General features: G+C 39.2%; 1 protein-coding gene across 8 annotated transcripts in view; it reads right to left on the bottom strand.

Moving 5' to 3' along the window:
• LOC125451779 (frizzled-6-like) overlaps positions 1 to 22,735 on the bottom strand; it is a 46,032-nt gene that overhangs the window by 5,262 nt on the left and 18,035 nt on the right. For 5 of the 8 annotated variants that reach the window (XR_009445757.1, XM_048529338.2, XM_048529339.2 and 2 more), the window contains exons 3-6: positions 10,693 to 10,889; positions 5,238 to 6,255; positions 2,430 to 2,578; positions 638 to 1,066 (exon numbers count right to left, since the gene is read on the bottom strand). Coding sequence is in view for 7 of the 8 variants with exons in the window: in XM_048529338.2 (XP_048385295.1) it covers positions 638 to 1,066; positions 2,430 to 2,578; positions 5,238 to 6,255; positions 10,693 to 10,889 (1,793 nt within the window). In the remaining variant the exon portion in view is untranslated. Of the gene's footprint in view, positions 1 to 637; positions 1,067 to 2,429; positions 2,579 to 5,237; positions 6,256 to 10,692; positions 10,890 to 16,109; positions 16,423 to 18,210; positions 18,253 to 22,735 lie in introns of those variants that run through there. The other 3 variants (XM_048529341.2, XM_048529343.2, XM_059646023.1) reach the window with 3 other exon arrangements.

The raw sequence follows: 22,735 nt of genomic DNA, 5'->3' as shown, positions 1-22,735 counted from the left end.
ACGTTATATATCAAAGTAAATAAAACTTACTGAAGTGTATATTTTATATATATAAACCTGGAGTTGAATTCAGCTACAATGTACTTGTACTCCAAGACACCATGATTAAATGAATTCTTCATTTGTTTATTTTTAAACAACACAATCTACTCTGCACTGTGGCTTAATTCAAATTACTGACCAATTTAAATTTATTTAAAGCAAAGGGACTACTTCAAACTATCAAAAGACAGGATGATTAGTGTGGGCTATGTCTACAACTAACTACATAAATTCCTGTGTTTCCTTACACTAATACAGCTGAAGGATAAACCTGACCTTATGAATTTTATTTACCAAGCAGCAGGCAAGATAAGAAGCAAAGACAGATAAATCTATCTTGAAGTGTCTTTAATAGATATCTCAAAAGCCACAAGAGTCTTTTCTGCTTGAGAAAAGCAAGTCAATTCAACATTGATTCTTAGAGCTGAGTGCCGACTGAGTTTAAACACATGTATAAATGAGAAGTAATTTTAAAATAAGGTTATTCCCCATAAGGTTGAACGCTCACCTCGCTAATAATTTAAAGCAAGTTCTACTGCACTTTATAACACTTAACATAATCATTAAACTACACAGTAAACAACTGTTTTCTTACCGTCCATCTGGAACACACTGCAAGCCTTCAGACTGGTTGCTTATTCTGCCAGATATGCTTCCTCCTTTACTCCTTTTCTCTAGAATATCAGCAGACACCCCGTGTCCAGATAAATGGAGAGAAGCTTGCTCGCCGGTGGATGTGTTCAATGCAGAAGGGATAGCAGGGAGGAAAGCATCATGTTCACTGATTTCAAGAAAAGGTTTAGCCTCAGAAAATGTCCCTTCACCAAATGATTCATAATTGGTTGCAGGCAAAGTTGATGTGCCATGATTTACCATGCCTGTGGTAGATGTCCCCATAGATTTAGAGATTACCCTGAGTTTATGGGAACTTGACTTGTGTTTCTTCTTGTGCTGAACTTTAGAATTGTGCTTCAAGAAAAATTCACAGGACTCTTGCAACACTCTCCGACTTTCAGTAATTGGGCTAAGAAGATGGGAGAAAAAGAATATTCAGGGGAACAAACCTACCAATCATGAGGATTGCCAGTGCTTAAATTTTACTTCTAATATTTACTGCGGACATGATGGCATGGTTTTGTACTAGGAATGCTGAGGTCAGGATTCAAATGTAAACTGTCATATTGTTAAAGGGAGTTCAATAAATTTGTGGTCTAATGACAGAAATAATGGCTATGAAAAATACTGAACATTTTTAACAAAGACAACTGAGTAGCATTCTTTAACTCCTTTAACAGTAATAAAATGATCCCCACGAGTAAATGTGGTACGAGTAATTATGCTATAACACATGTTTTGTTAATGCTAACTGGCCGTAACGCAATTGATAAATAGTTTGGATAACACAACTTTCTACCATTCAGGTATAGCGATTTTCTACAGCAATTCTTTACGACGTGATTTTTTAATTGCAATTTTCTATAGCGTGAAGTCACACAAGAACACCACTATCGTATTATAGGAGCACTACCTGTACATAATGCAAAATATGGCATTTAGCATGCTTATCTTCATTGCTCAATTCTTTAAGTATAGGAGACAGAAAGTCATGTTGAGATTGTTCAGGACATTGGTAGGGCCTCTTCTGGAGTACTGCGTCCAGTTCTGGTTGCACAGTATAGGAAGAATATTATTAAGCTGGAGAGAGTTCAGAAGAGATTCACCAGGACATTGCCAGGTATGGAAGGTTTCAGTTATGAAGACTGGGACATTTTTTTCACTAAAGCATAGAAATAAATTTATATAATCATGGAGGAGAATAGTTCGGGTTAATGGAGGGGGTCTTTTCTCGAGAATACGGGATTTCATTTTTAAGGTGAGAAGAGAGGAGAGATTTAAAAAAGATGAAGGCAAATTTTTTTTTGTTTTTTCTTAACAGAGGGTGTTCACATGTGGGGTGATCTTCCTGAGGAAGTGGTGGGTGTGGGCACAACTGCAATGTTTAAAAGATATTTGAAGTATATGAATAGAAATGGAAATAGAATAGGAAATTTGGAAGGATATAGACCAGGAGTAGGCACGTGGACTAGTTTAGTTTGGGATTAAGCTCGGCATGGACTAATTGGACTGAAGGGTCTGTTTCCGCGCTGTATGATTCTAAGTTAATGGCGTTTTGGAACTGATTTCTGTTCAAAAACTGACTTCTCCCTCACACAGGGAAATGTCTAATTTCTCCATACTTCTCATGGCTAATTCCAATCTTTATATGTTGCTCTTTAAATCTTCTAGCATCTGCAAAAAAAATCCCCTTCCCCACCAATACCACTCACACATCTCCTCTGTGATCTAATGGGAGTATTCTTAGTAAAGAAGTTGCAAGTTGGTCTTACTCTCTCTTGCGGGCACTGTGAAAGAAATTGGCCCATTCAGAACATGTCTTTCTACTGCCAACCCAGAAAACTGCTGGTATACCAACAATTAGAGTCATCAAGTATTTCATCATGAAGAGAGACAGGTCAGGCCTGATCAAGGTCTCCACCTATATAGAAATAAATAAACAAAACAAATTAATGCATCAAATTACTGCTAAGGAGCACGAGTAGACAACTTATACTGCAGTAAACTTATGTACTACAGCACCAATGGCACACGTTTTAATCAAAATTATAAAGTGCAATTTATTATTTATTTGTAGGAAGGATCCTCTCGGTGATTCTGTTTATTATATGAGTAAGCTACACACAATGCACTGCAAATATCAGACACTGCAGTTTCTGTACAGGTTTTTCCTATTTTCTTTCAGAAGCTTAAAAGAAATTTTAAGAAATAGCAAAACTAGCTTTTTGTGCATTCCTCCAGGATTTTCTTGACTTTGAAACTTATTACTTTATAGTCTTCATAAACTAGAAGTTGTTATTGCTGTCAAAGAAATAATGCCAAGAAATTGGAGATCACTTCTTCCATTTTGGGAAATTTTAAGTCCCAGGTCTCTGACTGCACCAAACAAAATGGCTGACGAACTGTCACAAACCTGGCCACAGAAACAGTAGAAAGGCTAGGGTGCGTTACTCGCAGTAATGAAATTAGCAATCTAAAACAGCGAGCCTGATCTCTCAGCTTTTTGTTTTTCACTTCTAATCCTTTTACCTTCATATAGTTATGGCAAAGTGATTTGAACTTTTTGGAAGTGCAAAATTTGTTGCCCAAAACGCACAATTTTAGATGACAAAAAAAACTGGAGAGTGTCCATGGTGATCTCCAGCCCCCACCCCACCCCATGGTAGTGGCCTTTTGTTCCTGTAGAAAATTACTGTTTAGCAAGTTGCTAGCAGGTCATATGGATGAAGATCAGAGACAATGACACTGAGCATTTTCAGCAAAAGACAAATCAGATGGTGGTCATTTTTACTGTTAGTTCCAGGCGTGCTAGGGCCCAACAGCAATAATCACAATTTAAGCCCCATTCCACAAGGAATGCAGTTAGACCCTGGATAAAAACAAGGACCTTCTGGTACCACTGGATAACTGTCATAGCACACAATACCTTTGCCAACACAGCTGTTTGTGTATGTGTCATACTTTTAAAACAAAAAAAACTTACTGAGTCCAAACACTGCAAAAATAATTCCAAAGTATTAAAAAAAATATGATGGCAATAACACTGTTTAAGACCTGTAACTGAAAATTATCTTTTTAAACTGCCTCAGCAGCCTCTGAAATAGAGGGAAAGCAGAACACTAATTTTTTTTTAAAATTAAAAATACCAGAAATACAGTTTTTAACAAAATAATTTAAGCACTACATAATATAAAGATAAATATCTTCCTGTATAGATGTTCAGTTTGTAAACTACTACTTGCAATTACTTAAACATGGTACAACACTTACCACTGAAAATCAGAAATATAAGTCCATATTTTTAAATAAATGTTTAGGAAACTACACTGAGCGTAACTGACCCCCGTAATTTTAAAAGTTTGAATGCAAATACAAGTTGTAAGTTTTTAAAATTTGATTTGCATATATCACCATAACATCTAAGTGTTTAAAACCATAAAATGTGTGCTGCCTCCACAACAAATCATACATTGCTGAAGAAACCGGAGAGAAAATATTTCCATATCCAGGATGGTGTGCACAAAATTGGCAAAACCCTAAAAAAGATTCCAATTGACAATTAGGATTCAATTAAGGATTCCAAATTGCTGTTTAGATTCCACATTATGCCATAGTATACAAGGTTAAAATAATTCACAATGTTCTCTGTAATATTTAACAAAACTAACTCCTGAGGATGAACATTAAGTGTGCCACTATCCCTCTGCTGAATGTACTCCAATGTTTTGGCTCCTGTTGTTTTGGACAAAACTAAAATAACAATAGAAGTTGGTAAAAGAATAAAATATGTCTGAATCAAATGATCACAGCATGTCAAGTAATCCAAAATTGTCACATATTTCAGCTACCACAGACTATAGTTATAATATTGCAACACATTGGTGCCTAGACTGATCTAGCCTGCATTCTCCAACGCCTCCTTCTGTACGTACATTTTGAAAGAAGACTTGTTTACATAGTGCCTTATCACTAGTTGATGTCCCAAAGTATTTCAGTGTAAGGTTAAGGTTACTCACTGCTGTAATGTAGCAAACACAGTGCCACAAACAACAAAGTGCTAAATACCAGATAATCCATTTTTAAAAATGTTTTCTATGGAATAAAATTTGGCCTAGACACTAGGGATGCATTTCTGGATCTTCTGATAAAAAATGCCGTGGGATCCACCCGAGAGGGCACTATGGAGGACAGTTTAATGCCTCATTTGGAAGATGGCAATTCCGATAGTATTACACTCCCTTTGTACTGCATTGGAACATCAGTATAAATTGTTGGCTTAGGAAAATGTTATCATTCTAAGATGAAGGTACTATCTACTGAGCAATGGCAGACATATGAAGAAAACATGACATGAACACACTTATCCATTAAATTTAGCCAGTGGGACTTGTGAATATGCCATTGATAACTGGCCAGCCTTTACCAATGTAATATGCATCCATCTCAAAACTAAAACACTCAATTGCTGGCTGTTTACAATGAATACTGAAATATAATTTACTGAAAATAATAATGTGCAATGAATTACAACAACCATTTAAAGTATAGAAAGCATGCCAAAATATGCACTCTGAATGTACCTGATTGGGGCATGGAATGGGATAATCTTGACAGTAATCATGAACCCATGTTGTTTCCCAAGTTGTCCGAAGGGTTTGCTCATAAATATAGCATCCCAGAAGCCCAACTAGAGGCACCAAGTACAGGCCACTAAAAACTCCAATTCGAATCATGAATTTCTTCAGTTTCTCTTGGTTTCGTCCATCATGTTGGATAACCTGTCGCACGTGATTCAAGGAAATAATTCCTGCCAACAGAAGGGACAATCCCACCACCACACAGAGGCATAATGGTGTCAAGATAAAATAGCGCAAAGCATTCAAGTCATATAGCCCGACAAAGCACACACCACTGATATTGTCACCTTCCACTTTGTTCAAGGCAAGCAGCATTATTGTGAATATCCCAGGTATTCCCCAGGCAACAGAATGGTACCACAATGCTTTCTGTTCAATAGCTTCACAACTCCACTTCAGTCCTGCTGCAAGAAACCACGTTATGGTCAGGATTACCCACCAAACAGTGCCTGCCATGGTAAAGAAGTATAATAACATGAAAAGGATGGTACATCCTTTGCTCTGTGCTCCTATAACAACTGTTTCCATGGCTCCCAGTTTCTCATCTGCCTTGTTGCACACTATGTTATTACCAGCAACAAAACCCACAAAATACATGAGAGATACTATGCTGTAGCATACCGCATAGAAAATGATTGGCCGCTCAGGGTACCGAAATCGTCGAACATCGATAAGGAAAGTCAGGAATGTAAAGAGAGTTGCACATAGACAAAAGATGGAAACAACTCCAATGAAACATTTGGCAAAGCTTAGTTCATCTTCTTTGAAGTACATGTTGGGGCATGGTGGTAAACAGTCATCTACACCAAGAAATGAACTGCCATGCCCAGTAGGGGTCTTCAGGGGCTGTGGACACCAAAACCCATAATCTTTCACTATTGTTTGTGAAGTCTTCTCTGTTATCGATCTTGAAGTTGGAGCTACTGAAGACGACTGCTGGCCATCAACACAATCTTCTAACCTTAAAATAAAAATTCATATCAAACTCCTCTGAAAGATCAGGTTAAAACTTAAATAATGCTAATTTTCTAATATATCAGCAGAAATAGTCTATACTTTTCCATTTGTACCTATTTCAGCCACTCCTCAAATTGACTATTCCTGTTGAGATAGTGACAAAGCACCTTGTTGTCAAATTTATATTTTTAGTTTTGTATAGTTAATGCTCCCAACTGACAAATTTTAACTTCTGTTGCACAATTTAATTTTCATTTACCCAAGGTCTCAGTGGTCAGAAAAGGCAACAATAAAAACTGATCAGACTGAAGCCAGGTCTTATGATTCCTTCATAGAACATGCTGCACCTTTGATTATCACCAGTCCAGCAGTTTAAATACTTCTGTTTCAAGTCAATAGCAAGTACAAGGGCAATTAAATCCTATTGTAAGAGGATCCAAATCAAACATATTTAATGTAGTGCATCATCGTATGTCACTTCGTTTAAAAAAAAAAGGGAGACGAACAGAACAGGACTTGGCCTTACTAAAGTTTGGAGGCAAACAGCACTTTCCAAAATTAATGGTCATGCCTTAACAGTAGCCAAACAGTGGGACAGAGGGCATGTAACAAAGGCAGTATATTAATCAAGATGGGATAGTCAGACTGGTTCAGGAAGCCATAGGAGAAATTTGTAGAATGTAGCCAGGAGTTTCCTAGAATAATATGGATCCATTTAGGGACAAGGCATTTTTGGATCTGGTAAGGTGTAATCAGAGAGGGTTAATAAATGATATCCAAGTAAGAGATCCCTTTGGAAACAGTGACCACAACATGGTAGGTCATTCAATTTGAAAAGGAGCAGAAACACTATGTTAAATTTAAATAATCATTATTACAGAGGAATGGAGGACAAAATTGGTTCAAGTGGACTAGGCAAGGAGCTTTTGAGCAAAAAGGTTGAGGATCAATGGCAGATTTTAAAGGAAATAGGTCATGGTTCACAGAAAAAAAAGGAGGCACATTCCAGTGAAGAAGAAATGTTCTACAAATGGGATAAGCCAACCATGGTTAACCAGAGCAGTTAATGGTGGTACCCGATTGCAAGAAAAAACAAACACATAATGTGACAAAGATTAGTCATAAGCTAGAGGATTTGGAACATTTTAAAAACCAACAAAAGACAACCAAAAAAAAAAAAGGAGAAAATAAGCTTCGAGGATAAACATGCAAGTGACACAGAGATGGACTGCTAGAGTTTCCAGCAATGAGAAAGGGAGAAGCCAAAGTGAACATAAGCTCCTTAGAGAAGGAGAAATAATAAAGGGAAAGCAAAGATAGCACAGCAGGGTTACAAGAATACCTTTCATTAATCTTAACAGTAGAAGACATTAGCAAGGTCCCAATATCACTAAATACTCAAGAAACAAATGGACAGGATATAAATACAGTAATAATCACTAAAGGACAGCTACTAAATGAAACTACTGGGGCTAAAGACCACAAAGTCCCCGTGACCTGAATGGGATGCATCCTGGGATATTAAACGAGATAGCCACAGAGATAGTGAATGCACTACTAATCTTCCAAAACTCCTTAGATTCTGTTATAGTCCCACAGGACTTGGCAACTGCCAATATAACACACTGATTTAAAAAGGGAATGGGAGACAAAACAAGTTAACAATGAAAATGCTACAGTCAATTATGAAGCAATAGTAGAACATTTAGAAGTGCATAACATGTCAATGTGGCTTCAAGGGGAAAATCATGCCTGACAAGTTTGAAGAGGTAACAAGCAGGATATATAAAGGAAAAGCAATGGATGTAACATATTTGGATTTTCAGAAGACATTTGATAAAAGGTACCACATGTTAGGCTCTTGATAAGAGCCTTTGATGTTGGAAATCGTATGTTCTCACGGATAGGGGATTGGCTAACCAGTAGAAGACAGCGTTGCGATAAGGGGTGCATTTTCAGGCTGGCAGCCTGTATCCAGGGGTGCCACAACTATTTATATATACATTGATGACTTGGATGAGGAAAGTCAATAGCAAGTACAACGGCAAATAAATTTGATAAATTGAATTGCCCTTGTAGTTGCTATTGACTTTACTATAGCAGAGTTTGTGGATGACAAAAAAAAAAGTGGCATGCCAAGTAGTGAGGATGATACAGAGCCTGCAGAGGTAAGACAGATTAAGGGAAAAAAAACATGGCAGATGGATTATAGTGTGATGCTATGCATTTTTGTAGAATAGAGGACTGAATATTATTTAAATGAATAACAACTGCAGAAAGCTGCAGAGAAATTTGGGAGTCCTCATCCGTGAAATCGCAAAAAAAAATAGCATCCAAGTTCAGTAAGTAATGGGGAAAGCGAATAAAATGTCAGCCTTTATTTCAAAGGGAATACAATGTAAATTTAGTGAGTTTTGCTAAGACTGTACAAGGCAAAATTCAGACCACAGCATGAATACTGGCAATACTTTTTGACCCCTTATCTCAGGAAAGACACACTAGCACTGGAAACAGTCCAACAAGAGGGAAGGTCCTCTAGGCTGATACCTGGTTTCGGGGAAAATTGTCTCTCGAGGAGAGTCTGAGGAGTTTGGGCTTATACTCGTTGGAGCTTCAAATGATGGGTGGCAACCTTATTGAAGCATACAATATTCTTCGGGATTTCCCAGCGTAGAAGCAAAAAGGTTGTTTCCCCTTGTGGGAGAGTCTAGGACTGGAGGGCATAACCTCAGAATAAGGGGTCACACATTCAAGAGAGAGATGAGGAAGAATTTCTTCTTTCGGAGTTGTGAATCTGTGGAATCTTTTACCATGGAAGGCTGTTGAGGCTGGGTCATTAAATATATTCAAGGCTGAAAAAAACCAACAGGTTTTTAATCAGCAAGGGATCAAAGGTTATTGGGAAAAGGCTGGAAAGTAGAGTTGAGGATTACTAGATCTGCCATGATGTCACAGAACGCAAGATCAGATTCAATGGGCTGAAAGGCCTACTCTTACTGCTAGGTCTTGTGGACTGATACTTATGGTCTTATATCCATCGTTCCTTCAGTATAGCTGACTCAAAGTCCTGAAACTCCTTCCCTCATGGCACTGAGTTTACCTAAACCAAAATGGACTGCAAAGGATCAAAGTGACAGCGCAACACCACTTTTTCAAGGGTGAATGGGAATAGGCAATAAATAGTGGCCTAGCCAGTGACTCAGACTTCCAAAGAAAGAATAAAAGCATTTCAAGGTGACACAGTCACAAAAGCGGAATTGTGATGGAATGCAGATGGGAATATCAGAGGGTAATGCTATGATAGATTGTTTTTATTCTTTATTTGGAATGAAAGTATTAGTGGTAAGGCTAGCATTGCCTACCCAGCTATGATTGCCATTTAGAAGGTCAAAGTTGACCTGTCGTGAACTGCTGCAAACGATTTGGTACAGAGAGATCCACAGCGCAGTTACAGAGAGAGTTAAGAACCTAGCAATGCTGAAAGCATTGTGATAAAATTCCAAGTCAGAATGGTTTCAGGCGAAGTTGCAGTCTATGGTGTTCCTATGCATATGTTGCCCTTGTCCTTGTAGATGGCAGAAGTCACAGGTTAAGGATGAAACTGTTGTTGGTGGCTTGGCATATTGCTGCAGTGCATCTTACGATCAGCACATGCTGCTGCTACTGTGACCTAATGGTTAATGGAGTGAATTTTGAAGTTTATTGCACAAGGTGGTAAATGCATACTAATCTGCTTGGATCAGCAATGTCCTGGAACTGAGATGACTGTATTTATTAGAAAACAATCATCTTCATTTGTGCTAGACATAACTGCAAGCAAGGGAGAATATTCACCTTGATTCCCATTGATATTAGTTTTGCTATCGATTGTTGGTAACACACTCAGCCAAATGATGCATTGCTTACTATTAGCTGGTAAATAAACAATAACACACCCTGGTAAGAAAACAGTGATAGACAATGAGAACTGAGCATTAAATGGGGTTCAGCAGGCAAGACTTGAGGGAAATGAATACAGGAAATGAGTTCAAGGATGCACTGGAGGTGACATGGTTTGGTTGATGATTTTTGCTGCTGTATTGTGACGTTGCAGACAGACAGATAATATTTCAGAGTTGGAAACAGAAAGCTTGGTGATGGTTAAGGATCAAGCAGAAAATCAGGTTTAAACTAAAATTAAAAAAACATGCAAGTTCAAATGCAGAAAGAAGGAAAAAAGGGTCAAACATTTTAAAAGATTAACATGCTTGTTGCAGTGTTCCATTAAGTTTTCATATTTTGTATTTCTAGTATCCACTTTCATTTAACCTAACAAGTTTTGGTGTCACTCAGTGCACTTCACAATGAAACAGCTTCCCTTGTAAAGATTTGCATCTTATTCCCTCTCCATCAGTAAGATTCATCATGCAATCTAGGTTAATACTAAAGTTAATTCTCTTACTGATCACACAGCAACTCCTCTGGCCAAGCAATACCAAATGTCTGAATGAGTTTTTCACAGTCCCGAAGAACTTCCTCACAAAGTTTTCTACAGGGAGGGACGATCTGCAGTTTTTCTGTACAAGCCGGCACAAATGCACTGCACAGGAACATTTTCACATTTGGTGAACATTGCAGATTCATAAGTGGAAGAAAAGGCTGCAGGAAGAGAAAACAAAAATTACTCTGATTACGATCAATGATATGTGACCCAATTTCAGCTCATTTCCTTCTGGGCAGCATCTCAACAATGTCAACTGAAATAGTAAAAAGAAATGGACAATACAAAACAATTTCTGCCCTTCAGTACTGGTTTACTGGGACTCAAAACAACTGTAACTTAGATTCCACCTTCAGACCCTTGCATACCAGATATCAATCTTCCGACCAACATGGAGCTTTCCCCCAGCCATCTGCTTAATATGAAGCAGTTGCGATCAGCAAAAGTCTCATTCTATATCTTGAAAAGTGTTTCAGTGCTTAATTTGTTAAAGGCTCTAAAAAAAAAAGCAAGAGAACGGGGGGAATGGCATTTTTCACTAGGGCAAACATCTCAGCAGTACTTAGAAGTGATATTCCTGAGGAATCTTCCAGTGAGACTATATGGGTAGAACTGAGAAATAAGAAGGGGGTCATCACTTTGACGGGATTGTACTATAGGCCTCCCATCAGTCAGTGGGAAACTGTGGAGAGTAGTTTTTAAACTTTCCAAACGTAGACTAGGACTGCCAGTGTTATGGGTTTGGATGGGAATGAATTTGTTAAATTTGTTCAGGGAAACTCTCAATCAACATGGCCCTACTACAGAGGGACCCAAACTCACCCTCTTCTTGGGAGAATAAAGCAGAACCAGTTAATGAGATGTTAGTGAGGGAGCACTTTGGGAACAATTACCATAATTCTATCAGTTTTAAAACATTTATGGTCCACAAGTTAAAGTTTTAAATTGGGGCAGAGACAATTTTGTTGCTATCAAATGTTGATCGGGGAGGCTGTTTACAGGTAAAGGGACATCTGGCAAGTGGGAGGCTTTCAAAAGTGAGATAACAGGGCCCGCATGTTCCTGTTAGAGAGAAGGGCAAGCCTGGCGACTAGGAAACATTGACGACTAGAGATATTGAGCCTCTGGTCAAGAGATAGGATGCATATATCAGATACTGGCAGCTGGGGTAAAGTGAATCCTTTGAGATGTGTAGCAGGTGTAGGAGTGCACTTAAGAGGGAGCTCAGCAGGACAAAACATTCTACAAAGTATATCAAGGGCAACAGCATAACTAGGGAGAGAATGGGGCCCCTCAAACATCAACAGGATCACCCACATGTGAAACCATAGGAGATGGGCGAAATTCTAAATTAATATTTCTCACCAGTATATATATTGTAGAGAAAGACATCGAAGCTAGGGAACTTGGGGAAATAAACAGCAATATCTTGAAAATAGTTGACATTACAAAAGAGGCCTTAAAATGCATAAAGGGAGATAAATCCTCAGGACCTGATCAAGTGTTTCCCAGGACATTGTGGGAAGCTAGGGGAAAAAAAAACTGTGGGGATCCTGGCAGAGATATGTGTCATCGAAGGCCACAGGGAGGTGTCAGAAGACTGGAGGGTGTCTAAACTTATGCCATTATTTACAAAAGGCCACAAGGAAAAGCCAAGGAACTACAGACTGTTGAACCTAATGTCAGCAATGGGTAAATTGTTGGAGGGGATTCTGTGAGATAGGATCTGTGTGCATTTGGTAAGGCAAGGACTAGTTAGGGATAGTCAGCATGGCTTTGTGCATGGCAAACTGTGTTTCACCAAATTTGATTAAGTATTTTGAACAGGTGAACAAGAAGATAGATGAAGGCAGAGTGGCTGGCGTTGTTCACATGGTTGACTGGTGGTTAGATCAAAGATTTGTCAAGGGCAGGTCGTGTCTCACAAACCTCAGTTTTTTGAGATGGTGACCAAGCATGAGGAGGAGGGTAGGCCAGTTGACAGGACGTACATGGACTTCAGTAAAGCCTTTGATAAGGTTCCACATGGTAGGCTATTGGAGAAAATGCAGAGGCATGGGATTGAGGAAGATTTAGCAGTTTGGATTAGAAACTGGCTTTCTGTAAGGCAGCAACGAGTGGTGGTTGATGAAAAATATTCAGCCTGGAGTCCAGTAACGAGTGACGTGCCTCAAGGATCTGTTTTGGGACAAGTGCTTTTTGTCATTTTTATAAACGACGGACGCAGGCACAGGTGGACGGGTTAGTAAGTTTGCAGATGACACTAACGTCGGTGAAGAGGTGGACAGTGTGGAAGAATGCTGCAGGGAGACTTGGATAAACTGCAGAATTGGGCTGAAAGGTGGCAAATGGAGTTCAATGCGGATAAACGTGAGGTGATTCACTTTGGGAGGAATAACAGAAAGGCAGAATACCAGGTCAATAGGAAGATTCTTGATAGCGTGGATGTGCAGAGGGATCTTGGTGTCCATGTACATAGATCCCTGAAAGTTGTCACTCAGGTTGATAGTGCTATTAAGAAGGCTTACAGTGTGTAAGGTTTTATTGGTAGAGGGATTGAGTGCCAGAACTGTGATGTCATGCTGCAACTGCACAAAATGCTAGTGAGGCCTCACTTGGAATATTGCGTGCAGTTCTGGTCACCCCATCACAGGAAGAATGTGGGAGCATTGGAAAAGGTGCAGAGGAGGTTTATCAGGATGTTGCCTGGTCTGGAGTGAAGGCCTTATGAAGAAAGGCTGAGGGACTTGGGTCTGTTCTCATTGGAAAGAAGGTGGCTAAGAGGGGATTTAATAGAGACATACAAGATGATCAGAGGATTGGATAGGTTGGACAGTGAGAATCTTTTTCCAAGGATGATGACGTCAACTTGTACGAGGGGGCATAGCTACAAATTGAGGGGTGATAGATTTAAGACAGATGTCAAAGGCAGGTTCTTCACTCAGAGCGGTAAGGGGATGGAACGCCCTGCCTGCCAATGTAGTTAACTCAGCCACATTAGGGGCATTTAAACAGTCCTTGGATAAGCATATGGATGATGATAGGATATGTCGGGGGACGGGCTTAGACTAGTTCACAGGTCGGCGCAACATCGAGGGCTGAAGGGTCTGTTCTGTGCTGTATTGTTTTTTTGTACTATGTTCTATCACGAGATCCAGGGACAGTGAGACAACTGGATACAAAATTGGCTTAACGTGGTTGACAGTAAGTCACGATAGAGGACTGTTGTTCAGACAGGAGGCCTGTGACAAGCAGTGTGCCACAAGGATCTGTTCTGGGTCCACTGTTGTTCGTCATTTCTATGAACAATTTGGATGAGAATATAGTAGTCGGTTAGTAGGTTTGTGGATAACATCAAAATTGGTGATTATAGTGGAGAGTGAAGATTATCTAAGAGCACAATGGGATCTTGATCACGTGAGCCTGTGGGCCAAGAAGTGGCAGATAGAGATCAAGTCTGATGAATGCGAGATATTGCACTTTGACATGACAAACTTGGAAAGGACACAGTTAATGGTAGGGCCCTGGGGAGTATTGTTGACAGACAGACTTTGAAGTGCAAGTATATAGTACGTTAAAAGTGGCATCACAGGTAGTTTGGCATGCTTGCGTTCATCGGTTACAGCCTTAAGTGCAACAGTTTGGATGTCATATTATAGCTGCAGAAGACTACATTTGGAGTACTGCGTACAATTCTGGTGGCTCTGCAATAGGAAGGACGTTACTAAATTGGAAAGAGTACAAAAATGACTTAGATGGATGTCATGGAGACTGGAAGGTTTGAATTATAAGGAGATAGGCTGGAATGTCTTCCTCTGGAGTTTAGCAGGCTAATGGTGACCATATAGAGGTTTATAAGCTCATGAGGGGCATAGATAAGGTAAACAGCCAAGGTCTTTTCCCCAGGGTAGGGGAGTCCAAAACTAGAAGGCATAGGTTTAAAGTGAGAGGGGAAAGATTTAAAAGAGCCCTAAGGGATACCTTTCTCGCACAGTGTGGTACACATGGAATGAGCTGCCAGAGGAAGTTTTAGAGGCAGGCACAATTACAACATTTAAAAGACATCTGGAAAGGTTTAGAGGGATGTGGCCAAATGCAGGCATATGGGACTAGTTCAGTTTGGGAAACCTGGTCAGCATGGTTGGGCTAAAGGGCATGTTTTCATGCCAACGACTCCATTAAATGCAAACTCTGAAAAATTACATACAACTTCTGCTCTGCGAGTTGGTGACAATGGAGAAACTTGGATTATATAGTTTGAGAATATGTCATACTTCTCAATCTTTCTACTTCTCTTTTCTTCAATTTGAAACTTGTCAATTCATGGCTATAATATGCAAATACACAATATTAAAAAAAGTGTCCAGATCCAACTTGTAAACCAGGAGTCATAGGAAACAGCCTTCTCTGAATGAAATTAAAATGGCAGCAGAAGTGCAAAATTATCAATTATGCAGGGTGCACAATACTGATGTAATGAGGAACTTTGAGATGGAGGCCCATGGCAGTTACTAAATACTATTTGTTAAACATTTTTATTTAAAATGTCTAGGTCATTTAATCAATAACAATCACTCCACAGGCTTTTACTGAAGTGACATTGGACAAATCAGGGATATTTCCTTACAGAAGAGATTGGGCAATGGTGGGGGCAGGTAGAGACACAACTGATGTATAAAAATTATGAGGGGCATAGATAGAGTAGACAGGAAGAAGCAGCTTTTCTGCCCTCACTGGAGGAATCAGTAATCAGGGGCTGTGGATTTAAGGTAAGGAGCAGAAGGTTGAGAGATGTCAGCAAAAACTCTTGCCCAGTGGTGGGAATCTGGAAGTCACTGCCTATGAATTGTGCACTTGTGATGCCAAGGCATACAAGGCGATAGGCTAATTGCTGTAAAACTGATCAGTGTATTTTTTTTTGATCAGAGAAGATATGATAAAGCAAACGGCCTTTTTCTGCACTGTAGATTTCTATGACTATGATGTGTTGATCTATAAAAATGATCATGTTTACAAATGACACACTCCACAAGATAAACAAATAACCACCTTACATCTATATTGCCCTCACTTTGATAGATGGGATTTCATCTTTTAGGATCATATGGTCCAAAACTGTTTAATCCATGTTGTATTTGGAAAAAATGTTCCTCCCAGCTTGTAGCTTAAAGCCCTGAAAAGAACACTCTATTATGCTTTTCCCCTACAAATTGTTTATCTCCAAGTTACTTCTGATATTGATTTCCCTTTACCTCAACTACAATCCACTTCTTTAAAGAGCTCCCTAGACATCAATTCCTATAAGATGGATACTGATGGTGGTTACCATAAACTATTTGTTGAAATTTAATATTTTTAATCCAAGTGTCTTGGGTTACCTGATCACCATCAATAATATCTCTTCACTGACTCAATGCAGAGATGAGCCAATCTAATGTTTGGACTGTTAGCACTTTACTCTGTCTCAAGGGAGTACAAAATTGGCTCTATACTTTTCTTGTGAAAATCCAACGTCATTGCCTAAATAACATAATCCAATGTAATGTTCAGGTAATTAGCAGAGAAGCTGGAGAAAAATCAGCAAACGTAGCAGCATCTGTGAAGAGAGAAACAGAGTTAACATTTTTTCGGTCTGGCACGGATAGTGATGAAGGATGCTGTAGGTTGCAGAGAGACATAGATAAGCTGCAGAGCTGGGCTGAGAGGTGGAAAAGAGAGAGTTTAATGCAGACAAGTGTGAGGTGATGCACTTTGGTACGAGTAACCAGAAGGCAAAGTACAGGGCTAATGGTAAGATTCTTAGTAATGTAGATGAGCAGAGAGATCTCGGTGTCCATGTACACAGATCCTTGAAAGTTGCCACCCAGGTTGACAGGGCTGTTAAAAGCTAAAACACTGCATGCCTTCTTATTAAGAGAGGGATCGAGTCCCAGAACCAAGAGGTTATGGTGAAGCTGTACAAAAAAAAAACTCTAGTGCGGCCGCACTTGGAGTATTGCTTACAGTTCTGGTCACTGCATTATAACGAGGATGCGGAAGCTTTGGAAAGGATGCAGAGGAGATTTACTGGGATGTTGCCTGGTATGGAGGGAAGGTCTTACGAGGAAAGGCTGAGGGACTTGAGGCTGTTTTCAGAGAGAAGGTGGTTGAGAGGTGACTTAATTGAAACATAAAATAATCAGAGGGTTAGATAGGGAGAGCCTTTTTCCTAGGATGGTGACGGCGAGCATGAGGGGGCATAGCTTTCAATTGAGGGGTGAAAGATATGGGACAGATGTCAGAGGTAGTTTCTTTACTCAGAATAGTAAGGGAATGGAACGCTTTGCCTGCAAGGGTAGTAGATTCGCCAACTTTAGGTACATTTAAGTCGTCATTGGACAAGCATATGGACGTACATGGAATAGTGTAGGTTAGATGGGCTTGAGATCGGTATGACAGGTCGGCACAACATCGAGGGCTGAAGGGCCTGTACTATGCTATAATGTTCTATGTTCTATGACTGTTCTACTGAATGACAGATGTTGCCATATCTACTGGATTTCTCCAACATTGTTTGTTTTAGATTTCCAGCACAGCTGTTTTCATCCTAGTCTTCACATAAAATAGGAATAGAGAGCGACAGATAATTATCAAACCACACCTATGCAATTCAGTTCCAATTTAGAACACACCCACCTTTCCTTAGATTTTATGCATTTTGGGTTTTTTTTAAATAATTCAACAGGAAGTCTTAAAGCAATTTGGGAAGCAATGACATAATAGGCTCAATTTTAACTCGACTAAAACCCATTCATTTCTATAGAGTTTAAAATCAGGCTTTCGCTAGAGTTGGCTGGAGCACAGGAGTTCCTCTAAGAAAAGCAAAAGAGTGAGAAGACACAGTAACAAACATACAATTACAAACAAACATACGATTACTGACAAGTTTATTACTACTTGTTCCATCATAAGGCAGACGTAGAAATTTTGAATTGAAAAGTTACCATAAAATTGTAGCAGAAGCGCAATAAGCTACAAGTTCAGTTTTGCAGACAGGACTTGAATTTTTGTAGCAAAATGTCTCAGGGTCCTTGAGAAGTGCACATAATTCATATTACTATGCATTGACAGCAGTGGTCCAAAAGGCCATTTCAAGGCAAATTCTGGTTTTAACACCATGGAATTTCACCAGTGTACACAGATCTTTTTAGCCAATTCTGTCTGAAAACTGTAAACAAGCAGCTCAGCTCATTATCTATTCCCCCGCATACAGTGCACAAATATTAACTGGCTTTTTAGTATCAATACTCTAGTCATAAAATAAAAACCAACACAGGCCACTATCATGTCCTGAAATTTAAGAGGCTCTGTTAAAAATTAAATTTCAGTTTCAAATATATCCATTAAATCTCTGCAGTCAACATGAGGTGCATAATTACATGATAATTGCTATTGCTAATAGAAATGTTACTTTAAAGATTGCGAACAGATATCACTTACAGCCGAAATTGTCATGCAGATACTAAGTAGAAGCTTCGAAAGTTCAAATTATTACTGCTATTATATTTACCCAAACACCGAAACCAATATTCTGTGATATGTGGGCCCAAGGTCTTACATGCTTATCAGATGTGAAACATTAACTAATGCCAGAGGCATTGAGAAATTTGATAACCATTACTTTGCCACCGGGGGGGGCAGAACAGGCATTCCACACATCCTTCCTGAATGGCTAAGAGGAAAGTTGTATTGTTCGCAAGCAGCAACTTGACACTCTCAGCTTACTAATTAAAGTATAGCACTATTTTAAAAGTGAACATATTCAAGTTTTAACTGCAAAGATTTTATTGTTAACTCCAGTAAAACCTCTGCATGTCCTATTTAAATACAGTACATATAAGAAAGAACATGTTTCTTTACCATATACATTTCAACTAACACATTATAACTTATGACATGGTGTCTTATTACACATACACGCCCTTGCAAAACTCGGTGTGCCTGCTGCGGCTTGAGAATATGTTTGAAGTCATACATTCACCCTACTCAGGAAGAACACTGAATATGGAAACACCCATAAGAGTTTCAAAAATCAACTTTTTTATTGAAAAAAAGTCTGGAAATTAAGCAGATTCATACTTCTGCATTAATAAAACCAATTGAATTTCTTTTGTTTTAGGATTACAGTTTCCAAAAGCCAACAATTATGGCTTAAAATAAAAGTCAATTCAAAAGCTCATGATCACATTTAATTATTACTTGCATTATTCAAAATTTTACACAATGTGAACAATTCAAAAGCCTTACTTCTAACTCCTTATAGATGACAGTGTTTGAAGTTCATTCTAGTGCTGATTGAACATAAATAAGCATTTGAGAGATGTGATGTGGCAAAGCCTTTACAAGCAAATGTTAAAAGCCAGGATAGAACTAAAAACTGCACATCAGCAGCAAAACAACTGATTTGTCCTGTGTTGAAAATTGGTGCAGACCACACCTCAGGTACTTTTGAAGAGGCTTAGGGTTTATAAGAAACAATTGAATGTCAACATGTTGGAGCAAACTGCTTTTCCCAATAAAGCTTGTTATTGCTACACTGCCACATCCCTCATGAGCATTTTTTTCCTTTATTTCATACATGATATAAAGGACAGGCTTCAACTCGAAAAGAAGCAGATTCATGCCTAAATTAGTCTAATATAACCAGAAATATTTGGAAAATTACTCAAACCTGGTACAAGGCAGCTGTTATAAAGATAACAGCTACTTAAAAAGGGCTTTCTGGCATTTATTTCTTATAAAATCTAACAGGCCAAGGACCAACCTGGGAGAAGTTGATTTGAGATCTAATATATAATGAAATAGGAACAATTTATATTACAACCAAGTATTCTTGGTAAGAATGATCATAAAATGATTTCCATACTACGTTCAAAAGTAATGTGGCTAAATATGGAATTAGGATCTTAAAAATAAACAAACTCAATCATTGAGGCAAAAGGGATGTGGTACTTTTAGGCTATTCTTCACTTATCTAGGTAGCCTGGATGTATATTTTTTCAGTGGAGTTTTTAATCCCTCAAGAGGAGCAGGTAAAGAAGGGACAAAAAAAAATTCCATATCCAGACTACCTAGATAAGTGAAGGATAGTTTGAAATGAAACAAGAGAGTCTTATAACATTGTCAAAGAGGGTATTACATTTGAGGATTGGAGAGGTCTTGAAAAAAGTCAAAGAAAAAGAAATTGATAAAGAGGGAGAATAAAAAGAATAAGACTAAGCCAGCAAGAAATATAAACGGCTACGTATGGTAGAAACGCAAAAGTGCACACATCTCCTTCAACTACTGCAAAAAAAAAAGAGGTACTTGACGTCATTCTTATAGCAACCGAAAGCAAAGACAGGACAGTAATTAAATGCACTATTAAACTAAACACTGATCAACCACTGTTAGAAGATAAACAGCAGTTTTAATCACTGAAACTTTAGTTAGGTTTTCTATCCTTGGGATTTCCTGCACTGTCACCACCCACCTCCCTACGAGCTAGGCTGGATACTTTAAAGTCTCAGGAGTTTAAACTCACCAGTACGGGAAAATGTGATTTTGACATGCAGCTAGCTGTTTCTGCTTGCAGTACCCAGCGCTTCAATCAAGACTTCAGACAGTATAGGGCTTCAGTCTGGGTTGAGTCTGCTAATGCGGTAGGGCATGTTTTGGATTTTATCAGGGGAGTACTTGGTCTTCCTTACTTTGTGGTAGTTTTTGTCAGCCTGTTTTCACCGCAGGATGTGACCTGTTGGGTTGGTGGTTTTTGGAGGCTGTTGCTTGTTTGGTCTGCAGGTTGTGGTCAGTTGCTGTTGGCTCCCCTGGTATAGAACAGGCCTATGTCTGTAGTTTTCAGAATTGCTGTATGGATCCTTCTTCCAGAGATAAGAGTGCAGGTAGCTCTCAGGAGGGAGCTATTGGGGTGGTAGCTCCTTGGGATCCCTCTCCTGGGGGTAGAGGAGTGAAAGAGCTCTTGGGGATCCATCTTCTGGAGATAGCTATGAGAGGGTCACACTTGGGGCAGTAGCTCAAGGCCTGCAATTATATTCATTGTGTTACAGATATACCTTGGAGGTCAATTTGCTTCCTGACAGTTAAGAGTATGTGTAAATTATTTTGACTGAAGTTGAATGTCCAGTATCTGCACAGGTTTCAAGATGTCTTGTGTAAATGGGTTAGTTTTCAGTCTACAGTGTCAGGTCTGGTTGATTGTTCTTAGAGTCTAGATGTGAACTGGATTTTCAGGCTGAACAATGGTTCCAAGCAGCCACCTCTGTATTTTGCCAAGAGCACAGCCCAGCTGCCTTTTTACTTTAAAAAGTGTTCTTGAAAAGTCCAAGGCTTTGGTCCAGCATTTTAGATGATAGGAACTTTTGCTCAATCCTACATTACAAGGCTGGTCACAGCATAGGAAATTTGAAATGAAGAACTCATACCCAGACCATCCAATGCCTGCCTATCATGTATAAATAAACAGCATGAGCAAACACTCTCTATTGCTTTCAATGACTGTAACTCTACAACAGTTAAAATGTCTGATGCCATCCAGGGCTGAGCAGCTAATTTTGTTGGTGCCTAATCCACTACCTTCAACATTCACTCCTTCCACCACCAATACAAAAGGACCCATAGCATCAGAGGTTTAGGAGAAGGTGGCGTGATCGGTTTGTAAAATACAATATTCTGAAGAGGGCTCAGCGGGATCAGCAGCAGAGAGGCCTTCTTGACTGGTTAAAAGTGTTAACTAAGGGTCATAGTCTGGGATAAAAGGTATTCCTTTCCACTCCAGATTGACATGAGCAGAAATATCTTCACTCAAAAACAGGTAGAGAGATAGTAAGAACTGTCGATGCAGGAGACAGAAGTAGCATGGTGTGGAGCTGGAGAAACATAGCAGGTCAGGCAGCATCAGAGAAGAAAAGGTGACGCTTTGGGTTGGAACCCTCAGCATTCCTGCTCCTCTGATGCTGCCTGATTTGCTGTGTTTCTCCAGCTGCACACTGTCATAGCTAAAACAGATAGAATTGTTTAAGACAAAAATTTATAAAGCCATGTTCTTCTATGGAGAAGAAAATAAGGCTTTTGATGAATATTATTGAAAATATTTCTTTAAAGTAAACTTTTATTCAAAAATCAAGGTATCAGAACTAAAAAGATTGATTTTTATTCTTCATACCAATTTCTTTTCTGAAGCGTGCAATGATCAGTATTTTGCGCTTTTGGCATCATCACCCAGGAGAAGAACAGTTTGAATGCCCACACATCCTTCTCTTGCAATGATTCGGTTGACAGAATCACACATTTGAAATGAACTGCATCATTGCACTGATCAGCTTTATCCCTTTTTAAAAAAGGGAGACTCTTGTTTAAACATCAAATACAACTGTTGGAAGACTCACAAGGAACAGTGTAATCACTGCCATCATGAATACTCAAAAAGCAGTAGTGTAGCAGCATCTTGTATAATTCTTAGACTGCTCTTCTCTTTCTCCCCCCCTCTCCACCACCCCCCCACCAAACCCCGGTCCCTGCCCCTCCCTTTCCTCAGAAAGGGAATTCTTCAGCCAGGAGGATGGGGAGGTAACCTAATCCTGTTAATTACACCTCTGTTTGGAGCAGAGAAATAACAGAAGTAAAAGCTAGATAAGCTCAGCAGATCTTCCAGCATTTACGGGACAACAAAAAAGGGTACTATTTCGAGCCTGATATGATTCTCTCAGAATGCTGCCGGATTTGTCTATCATCCGTAAACCTGTCTTGGTTTAGAAGCATCTTCAATCTGCCAATGGGAAAGCAGCTGGATGCCTTTGACTCCAACATTCTTTACTAACATCACTACTTAGCATCGCTATTTTCTAACTTGAAAATTAGAAAGCATATGCTGCTGACAGTCTGAAAGAACTAGCTAATTTTAACTGAGATAACAAGGTGGATGAACACAACAGGCCAAGCAGCATCAGAGGAGCAGGAAAGCTGACGT

This window comes from Stegostoma tigrinum, chromosome 5 (assembly GCF_030684315.1).
Source record: "Stegostoma tigrinum isolate sSteTig4 chromosome 5, sSteTig4.hap1, whole genome shotgun sequence".
Lineage (NCBI taxonomy): Eukaryota > Metazoa > Chordata > Chondrichthyes > Orectolobiformes > Stegostomatidae > Stegostoma > Stegostoma tigrinum.
This window is presented reverse-complemented; position numbering and strand designations above follow the sequence as displayed.